This window comes from Sprattus sprattus, assembly GCF_963457725.1.
Source record: "Sprattus sprattus genome assembly, chromosome: 2".
NCBI classification, from domain to species: Eukaryota; Metazoa; Chordata; class Actinopteri; order Clupeiformes; family Clupeidae; genus Sprattus; species Sprattus sprattus.
In genome coordinates, this window is record NC_137921.1 from 35,919,825 (window position 1) to 35,930,284 (window position 10,460).

The 10,460-nt window shown below is 44.9% G+C and overlaps 1 protein-coding gene across 1 annotated transcript; it reads left to right on the top strand.

The window, feature by feature from the left end:
• Window positions 1-2,181: 2,181 nt before the first annotated feature.
• diras1a (DIRAS family, GTP-binding RAS-like 1a) lies at window positions 2,182-2,778 on the top strand (the record flags this gene model as incomplete). Its single annotated transcript, XM_080832322.1, has 1 exon — window positions 2,182-2,778. One exon carries the CDS (start codon window positions 2,182-2,184, stop codon window positions 2,776-2,778), a length of 597 nt encoding a protein of 198 aa, XP_080688448.1.
• Between the last annotated feature and the right edge of the window lie 7,682 nt (window positions 2,779-10,460).

A 10,460-nucleotide genomic window follows, 5' to 3' on the forward strand; every position in this document is an offset into this window, starting at 1 on the left:
TTTTGATTTCACTGCCAGTGCCAGTGAGGGTGACCCCATGTCACAATCAGCCAGGATACCACTGATGCCCACTGACACCTGTCTCATGTCCTCTCATTGGTCCATTGGGGTCTGGAACCTGTCTCATGCCCTCTCATTGGTCCATTGGCTCTGACACCTGTCTATCGTCCTCTCATCGGTCCTTTGGGCTCCATGTTGCAGTGATGGCACCAGCCAAGAGCTGTCAATCAAACTGGGCAGGAAGTGGCCAGCAGCCAATGAGGGAACACCGTGGGCAGCCCGCCGGTATCTGGGCTGCTGTCAGCACGGATTCCCCTCTGAGACAGTCAGAGATCACAGGAAGAGCTGTCAATCATGGGGCCTGATGCTGCTCTACTAACACTCAAACACAGCTTGTCTGTGCACATGAACTGCATTCTCTTACAGTAAGCCCAACAGCTAAGACGTGAGGGTATTTCTTAACAAAGTTTGTGTTTGTTTTAGTGTATGTCTACTGTTGAATTTCACATTAGTTTGTTCCTCATTCATATTATTTTTAGACAAGACTATTTTTTAATCCAAATATCTATGGTATTCATAGGAGGATATCTAAGGTACTGCTAGGAGATATCTAAAGTACTGCTAGGAGATATTTGGTACTGCTAGGAGATATCTATGGTAATGCTAAGGTGTTGGTGAATTTATGTACAGCACAAAAACAAATTAACACCATTTTCTTGCTTGACTGTTAAACTAACACATCAGATGTCTTTAGGCTTGGTCTACAGCATAAACTAACATGGCCAGTGGCAGCACTATCTTGCTTGGTGCCTTAGGTGACCACGTGAATTTTTGAATGAATGCATTTCGGAGGGGGGCGGTTGGGGGTTGGTCGCGTTGGTCGCGAAGAGAGGGAGAGGGTATCCCTCTGCTAAAATCAAAGGTCCACGCATCCCTCAGGCTTTTGTGCCCAAAGCAATTGCCTTTGCTGCCAATAGGAAGAACCCCCAAGGCAGCCCTACATGACCCGCACCCCCCACCCCCGCCTCCAAACGTACCCTTCATCCTGAGCACATGCCACCAGTATACATCTCTCCCATAGTAAATTGCTTTACATTTGCAATGTGCAATATGGATGTGTCCCCTACCTCTGGGTGTGACTGACTGGACATGAGATTGATCATTTACTTCCCCATCCTGTTGTTTCAGTGTGTGGAGAGATGAAGCTCAACAGTAGAGCTATTACCTCTCTGCTTTATTCTCATGGTAGTGTTTGTTGCAGTGGTGTTGTATAGACCTTTATTGTCATGGCATCAACCCAAACGTGTACCACAACAGCTGCTGACTTCTGGGCCAGTTCTGTTCCAGATCTCATGAGGTCGGCGCCTCCTAGAGGGCTTACCTTATGCAGTGTGTGTGTGTGTGTGTGTGTGTGTATGTGTGTGTGTGTATGTGTGTGTGTGTGTGTGTGTGTGTGTGTGTGTGTGTGTGTGTGTGTGTGGTACCTTATGCAGTGTGTGGTTGATGGATGGCCCCGCCTCTGGCATAGAGAGATGAATGAGCTATGAATGGACTGTGACTGTTGCTGACGACAGCAGAATAGTCTTGGTTTGAGCTGATACATGCTGACGACAGCAGAATAGTCTTGGTTTGAGCTGATACACCCCTACAGATTGTGTATTAAAGCAGATCACACCGCCAGATTTCCTGTGCAATGGCAACTGTGAAATCATTCTCCAAATTTCATGTATTGGACTAGTATTCTTTTTCATGTAGTCATCACGTTTGGTATCCCAATTTCCTATTTCTGTTTCCTCCATAAGCACCATCATTATTGTTATTCATGGTAATTGCTTCTCTTAAAGCCCTGGCCTTTGCCTGTTGAGATGTTTTAGCTTTAAATGTGATGTGCTAACTTCAGCAAAACAGCCCCTCAGGAGACCGATCAATGAGCCATCTCTGAGGCATCTTGTACAGATTAATGACAATCTACCGGGCGGGCTTCCTGAGAATATTCAATTAAATTCAGTTCAATTTTATGAATATAGCGCCAAAACAATACAATTGTCTCAAGGCGCTCCTGTTTATGTATGTGTCTCCTGTTCATCAAGTTTATTTTTGTCTGTCAAACCTCAGGAAGAAGAGGGTGAAAGAGGAGAAAGCTAAAGGAAGAACAAGAAGCAAATCCCCCCCAGACCGAAGATGCCGGAACAGAGCAACGACTACCGCGTGGTGGTGTTTGGTGCCGGCGGCGTGGGCAAGAGCTCCCTGGTGCTGCGCTTCGTCAAGGGTACATTCAGGGACACCTACATCCCCACGGTGGAGGACACCTACACCCAGGTGATCAGCTGTGACAAGAGCGTCTGCACACTGCAGATCACCGACACCACGGGCAGCCACCAGTTCCCCGCCATGCAGCGCCTCTCCATCTCCAAGGGCCACGCCTTCATCCTGGTCTACTCCATCACCAGCAAGCAGTCGCTGGAGGAGCTCAAGCCCATGTACCAGCAGGTGGTGGCTCTCAAGGGCACCATGGACAACATCCCCATCATGCTGGTGGGGAACAAGATGGACGAGCCTCTGAGGGAGGTGGAGACGCGCGACGGGGAGGCTCAGGCCCGCGCCTGGAAGTGCGCCTTCATGGAGACCTCGGCCAAGACCAACCACAACGTCAAGGAGCTGTTCCAGGAGCTGCTCAACCTGGACAAGAAGAGGAACATGAGCCTGAACATCGACGGCAAGCGCTCCGGCAAGCAGAAGCGAGCAGACAAGCTGAAGGGGAAGTGCACGGTGATGTAGGAGCGCCCGGCGCCCCGGGGGGACGAACTCTGACGGGCTTCAGCGTAGAGGGGGAAGGGGTTGACCCAAGGGCGAGAGAAGGGAGAGGAAGAATATGTTGTTGTGTTGACTACAGATGCCTTCAACCCCCACTCCCCACCCCCACTCCCCACCCCCCCACTCACTGGCTCACTCCATCTATGCCCTCGCTTGAGCCAAGGCTGAGTCAGTTCATCACCTTCTCTGGCTTTAGTTCAGTCTTCTGTCATTACTTCAAACGGGGAAAAGGAGGGGGAAAGATGAAGAACATATGACATACCTGCACAGATGTGTAGCTGTAACACTATGAGCTAACGGTGTTGGCGGGTGAGCCTGGCGAAGATGCCCTCCTGTTCTTCAGCATGTCATTCTTCTCGTATGGCTCTCTGTGTTCATCTCAATCATTTGGTTGATTTAATGTGTTTGTTCTATGGCATGCGTCAGCAGGGTTGAGTACTGTCACTGGTGGGGTCATCTTTAGGCTCAGAGTGTTTTCATAGGTGTGACTGAGAGCCCCTGTCAACTTTCAGACAGTTTGATTGGTCCTTACCCCTGTCAGACTGTCTCTGTCTGTTGGACTCTCTTTATCCACCGGGATTTAGTTGGCCATGAAATCTGATTGGACGGCTGTCATGTCAATCCCGATACAAGAGCTCTGCAGAGACTGCCCACGCCTTGCCTGCCACACACCTGTCTGCACACCTGCACAGAGTCTCTGAGAGTATGCAAACAAGCTTTACCTTTACACAAACAAGAGGATTTAGAATAACAGGAAAAAGGGTGTTTGGAAGCATCTCAATTTTAGTAGCACAAACATTTTTAACCATAGGAAATAGCAAATTTTTTATTGGAGCAAAATAATTGTTATGCACGTCCTTAAAGCGATTTATGGTTAGGATTTCTACTGTGTATTTCTGAATGTTCTGTTTTCAAAGCCCCCAGTCCAGTCAGCACATCTGGACCCGTTCGCTTTCATTGTCTGCTCTTGCTTTAGAAATATAATGCCAAGCTGCAGTTGGATCTGAGGCGGATCTGACCTCATCTGATGTTGGTCTGCCTTATCTGAGCCGGATACCAACCGGATCTGAGCTGGATTACAGCCGGATCTGAGCCAGATCACAGCCGGATCTGCCCCAGAGGCAAATGCACCCTGGGAATGCTTTAGCAATACATTGTGACTGCACTTTTGATCTGGAGGAGCTCCTTCTGTCTCTCCTGAGATTGGACTGCCAACTACTTGCTTTGGTTTGTCTTCTACACCCTGCATTTACTGTGTTTTTTTTGTTTTGATGTTTTTGTTTTGTTGTTGTTGTTTTTTGCTGGGTATTTGTCAGATTTTACTATGATTTTACTATGAAACGGACAAGTTAAATAACAATAAAGAAGCACAATCTCAACTGTCTGATTATTATAGCACTGCTGTTATTGACGTTACAAGATAAAACAAAGTGTCACATGTTTCAAAGGACAATATCTAATTATCACTAACGAGAGAGACTGTCAAGATAATCACAGGGTAAAGTCTGCCTGATAGAGTTTGTGTGCAATGTGTGTGCACTGTCCTTTCATTTCAGATGATTGTCTTAATAATCCTAATAATCTCTCTGTGTTGATCTAGCTTCATTGTGTACTCAAAGTATAAATGTCGGTGGCGTGTGTATGATCAAATAACTCCACAGTGTCCCTTCAGCCAAGCTTTGAGCCTGGCAGTGTTCTGAATGGAGACCCCGTGTGTCTCTGAGCAGGAGGAGACCCCGTGTGTCTATGTGCAGGAGGAGACCCCGTGTGACGGACACCACTGAAAGAGGGGGCAAAGGAAGGCGGGGGAGGCGCCGCTACATTGATTGGTGTGAAGCCGTAACTCACCAGTAGGACGTGCTGCCAAAGATCAATGAGATGTGAGGGAGAGAAATCAATCCCAGATAGAGGCTGGTTTGGCCGGAGCAGGATCTGAGCCACTCCAGCTCTGTGTATTAAACTGGGCTGTTTGATTTCTCTGTGGGCAAAGACACCCTTAGCAGGCCAGATATGCTAGATACCAGACCAGACATTCTAGATACCAGACCAGACATTCTAGATACCAGACCCGACATTCTAGATACCAGACCAGACATTCTAGATACCAGACCAGACATTCTAGATATCAGACCAGACATTCTAGATAGCAGACCAGACATTCTAGATATCAGACCAGACATTTTAGACATCAGACCAGATATTCTAGATATATTCTAGATATCAGACCAGATTTCTTTGTCACGTTGCTTTAGCTTTTAGCCCAGTTGTGTTGTTTGTTTTCACAGAAAAACACATTTTCACATTTTTCACAGAAGTCCACTTAGCAGAGTGGGAGAGCTGCATCATTGCCATGGAGACAAATGACAGAGTTCCAGTGGCACCTAGGACCTCATATGGAATTCAGATTATTTTAAGGCACACTGCTTATTCACTTGTGCATCTGTCAACACTTCTGTTGATGAAAACCATGCAGAGCCGTGCATTTGAATGTCCTTCCATTTGGTTTTGTATCCATTTGCTTCTGCGATGCATACTCACAGTGCCTTCATGCTGACTAGTTAGAGGATGATGTAGAGATCATGAAAATAGACTCGTGGTCTCATAACATATTCTCCCCAGTCAGAGGAGCCTTCGCCCCCTGGGCTTCATCAAAGCTCTGGTTAGGCTTCAGTTCTGCTGGATCATGGCAGTCTCTCCAGAGAACGCCTGCACACAAACACACACACACACACACACACACACACACACACACACAGAGTCTCTCACACACACACAAAGTCTCTCCAGAGAACGCCCCAGGCAGCAACCCTTCGGCTGAGAATACAAATCGTTCTTTAGCAACAGTTAATTAGCGAGGCTTTCAGCACACCATTGGTGAGATCAGCTGAACAGGAGAGAGACTCCATCTTCTGTCCTCTCAGGTGCCTAATAACAACCTAGTCTAACCTTAGTCTGGCACTGAACCATTCCATCAGTGTATAGAAGCAATCTCAAAACTACATCTATGTATAGATATATTGGGGATGATTTCTGCTTCAATTTAAAGGTAAACGTCAGGCATTTAAGTCAAGGCAAGTCATGATAATGTATATAGCACATTTTGAGAGCTTTTAAAGACTAAAGAGACTAAAAAATATATAAATATTTAGCAAACACCTTTACCCAAAGTGACTTGGGCAAGCATCCTGCTTTGGCCAGAATCAAGCCCATGTGTACTGCTTTGAAAGCAGTGGTTTCATCCACTGGACAACTAGTATCATAAACACCATAGAGTTTAAACACTGTGACAGATGAGATGTCGTGTTTTAAACTCTATGGTAGTATTTTGTCCAGTGTCTAAACTGCCCATAACAAGAATAGCTGTTACACTTTTTTTCCAAACATTGCATCATGGGTGTTATTACCAGCCCGGCCAGACTCTCAGCGCCATGTCCTGCTTATTGGGTCGGACAGAGCCACAGAGTGAGAGCTGTGTTGGGTCGGACAGAGCCACAGAGTGAGTGCTGTGTTGGGTCGGACAGAGCCACAGAGTGAGCGCTGTGTTTCCCTCTGGGGTTCGGCGTGGAGGGAGAAATACAGACCAGTGCTGAAGGAGCACAAGCGAGTGAACTCATATTTTGAATGGTATGTGTGATACAGACTGAAGACATTAGCAGAACCATCATTTTTCCCCCATGAGTGGTTTGAGATAGGTCCTTGTGTACCAACGAACTCTGGCCCAATTAGCTGCAGACAGGGATTCAATCAGCAGGGAATAAATCCTCCCCCTTCTGTTCTGCACATGATCTGCCCAGGCTCGATCTAACACTAACACAACCCTCAGGCTTAATGCCTTTCCTCTTCACTGTGAAACTGGACGATCTGGATTGATTGTGTGCAGAGTTCAGAATTTAAGAGTCCGGTTTTACTTCAGTCCAACAACTCCAACCGCATACCACCTCAGCAAATATCACAGATGGTGGTGGGATGCGTTTATTTGGTTTATAATGAATTTGAAAAAAAAAAAGAAGTCAAAAACAACATCCAGGCTTAATGGCTACTTTCTCTCCATCACACAAAAGCTCCACTTCAGATATATTCAGTGTGATTCGGTTGCATTGTGGGAAGGCACCATTCCACTAGTCATTAAGGATGACTCATACACCCTCCTCCAGATTCCTGGTTCGATGTGGTTACCATAACAACGTCAGAATGGTAAATACGTCATGGCATTGTGAGATTGCGTCAAGGATGGAGAGGTGCAAAGGCACTCACTCACTCACTCACTCACTCACTCTCTCTCTCACTCACTGACTCACTCTCTCTCTCTCACTCACTCACTTACTCATTCAATTCACTGTGCCAGGCAATGGGAGGAGATTAGCAGGGCTGTATTAATTGTCCATATTCAACAGGATAATAAAATTCCTCTCACAGGATGATGCTTTTGCGGCAACCCCTTCTCGTTTGCATGGCAGCCAATGACACATTTAAAAGCTGGTGTTTTGGATCAGGCTCTCACTGAAGATTCATGAAGGACCCATTCTCCCCTCCCACGCCCCCTCTCATCCCTACTCTCTCTCTCACCTTTAAAGGGCTCAGTATGAATAGTCATGTAAAACATTGTATTTTTCCCTTCGACTCTGAAAGTTTTTTTTTTTCTGTTCAGCGCAACTAAACATCAAGAGGACTACCACTCCTGTGGTATGTATTTCCCAAAATAATTTGTACATCTTGTGCTGCCCCAAGCTATGTTTGGATCCCACTAGGTTTATAAGTCGGGGAATTCCCTTAACAGTACAACAGGGCAGGCTTTAGGACCCTCTGGAGGTGTTCTGGGGAATAGGCAGGTCTGGTCATTCCCTAATTGGACACACAGGTGCAAATTGTCTGACTAGTTTGGCAGTAACCAGCAACTAGTCAGACAAAGACTTTAAAAGAGTCAGTGAGAAGCAGAGCTGACTAGAGAGAGAGAGAGACAGAGACAGATAGGTACAGAAGGTACCGGTTGCAATAGTGCGGGCCGGAGGGTTTGCCCCATTTTCTGTTTGTTTCAATACCTTTGTTTGTAATTTAAACAGTTAATAAAAAACGTGCTTTGTTATTCCCTTGCTGTGTCTTGCTGATAGCTGGGCTGCCACAGTCTCTTCTCCTTGTCCATCCTCACACCGAACTGAGCTACACAACAGCGATGCAAGGGGTCAACAGGTCAACTCACAGGAGTCGCAATCTGACCTCCCAGATCATACATACTTTCAGTGCTACAATACTACTCTCTGATTTAAGTTCACCAGCTGAAAGAAAGTAAATCATTGTTCAGTTTCATTACACTGTTTTCATTTTCAGTCATTTTGGCCAGAATTCATCTTGGTGGATGATTCTTTGAACACGAATGTCTATGATCTGACATTAAGCATCTCAGTGAGTCACAATATTCCTCACCACAGGAGTCTGACGCTACAGAGACGTATGTCTACAGCGTACCATCAAAGTAATAAGGTGAAAAAGGTTGAATGTTCACACACAGATTATGCTCTTAAAAGCATTAAAGTGAAACTTTTTTCACTCTTCAGGTTTTCATCAGGCAAACCAACCCTGATGATTACACTAGACATTCTGATTATAATAATCACCTTCTCCTTTTTAGCTGAACTAGAATGTTGATTTTATGTGTTTTTTCTTAAAGGCTGGATGGCTCTTCAGGTAAAGGTTAGATGTCTTTTCAGGTAAAGGCTAGACAGCTCTTCAGGTAAATGCTAGACGGCTCTTCAGGTAAAGGCTAGATTGCTCCTCAGGTAAAGGCTAGATGTATCTTCAGGTAAAGGCTATACGGCTCTTCAGGTAAAGGCTACACAGCTGTTCAGGTAAAGGCTAGATGGCTCTTCAGGTAAAGGCTAGATGGCTCTTCAGGTAAAGGCTAGATGGCTGTTCAGGTAAAGGCTGATCTCTGATTGGTGCTGTGGACTGAGGCGTAAAGCTACAGACCTGCACAATAAGCGTCCAACACACCTACCTGGTCTTTTTATTCTTCAGATTTAAGGTTATTGTTCCACGTCATTTTCATACGTCATAGTATTTGGAGTCAATTATTTGTAGAAACAAGGTGGTGTAGAGGTGTTCACTAATGCTGCTGTTCAGAGTATTAAACTCTCACTTTGCTGCTGTTCACAGTATTAAACTCTATGCTGCTGTTAACAGTATTAAACTCTCACTTTGCTGCTGTTCACAGTATTAAACTCACACTTTGCTGCTGTTCACAGTATTAAACTCACATTATGGTGCTGTTCACAGTATTAAACTCACACTATGCTGCTGTTCACAGTATTAAACTCACACTTCGCTGCTGTTCACAGTATTAAACTCACTCTATGCTGCTGTTCACAGTATTAAACTCTCACTATGCTGCTGTTCACAGTATTAAACTCTATGCTGCTGTTCACAGTATTAAACTCTCACTATGCTGCTGTTCACAATATTAAACTCACACTTTGCTGCTGTTCACAGTATTAAACTCTCACTATGCTGCTGTTCACAGTATTAAACTCTCACTATGCTGCTGTTCACAGTATTAAACTCTATGCTGCTGTTCACAGTATTAAACTCTATTCTGCTGTTCACAGTATTAAACTCTATGCTGCTGTTCACAGTATTAACCTCACACTATGCTGCTGTTCACAGTATTAAACTCACACTATGCTGCTGTTCACAGTATTAAACTCTCACTATGCTGCGGCTCACAGTATTAAACTCTAAGCTGCGGCTCACGGTATTAAACTCTATGCTGCTGTTCACAGTATTAAACTATGCTGCTGTTCACAGTATTAAACTCACACTATGCTGCTGTTCACAGTATTAAACTCTATGCTGCTGTTCACAGTATTAAACTCACACTATGCTGCTGTTCACAGTATTAAACTCTCACTATGCTGCTTTTCACAGTATTAAACTCACACTGTGCTGCTTTTCACAGTATTAAACTCTATGCTGCTGTTCACAGTATTAAACTCTATGGTGCTGTTCTCAGTATTAAACTCCAGAAAGCTAAGGATTTGTGAGGAGGAACAAACTTTTGTGAATCTTCAGTTTTGTAGTTCCTTGGGGCCGACCCTTACCTAGGGTGTCTTACCTTAGGGCAGACATGGGCAAAGTACGGCCCGCAGGCTGTATGCGGCCCGTTGGGCTTTTTAATCCGGCCCTAGCGTTTTTTATTTTTTATTAAATGACGTGTCGACCATAAAAATCCACGTCGACCATTTTTCACAATCGACGTTGTCGATTTTGTCGACTTATCGTTGCAGCTCCATGCCGCACAGAGCCTGCGTGGCTGCTCTAACCTGTTAATGTAAATAATAAAGAAGTTCAAGTGAGGTAATTGGTTTGGGCGCAGGCCTCAGATGTTTTCATGATGTTTGATCAGTCATGTTACGACATGTTTTTGTATTGTTCATGTTCATGCAATTTGTTAAATTGCCTTGCAAATAAATGCTTTGCTACCTGTTAAAGGCCAAATCCTTTCATGTGATGATTTTTACATGTCATTTATATTAGTTCACACAAACACTCACTCAGTGTCAGATGAACAAATCAATCTCATTAGGCACTTCTCAAAAAATGTCTCCCTCAAATATGTGGCATCTACCAAACTGCTGACAGGGGACGCTACCCAA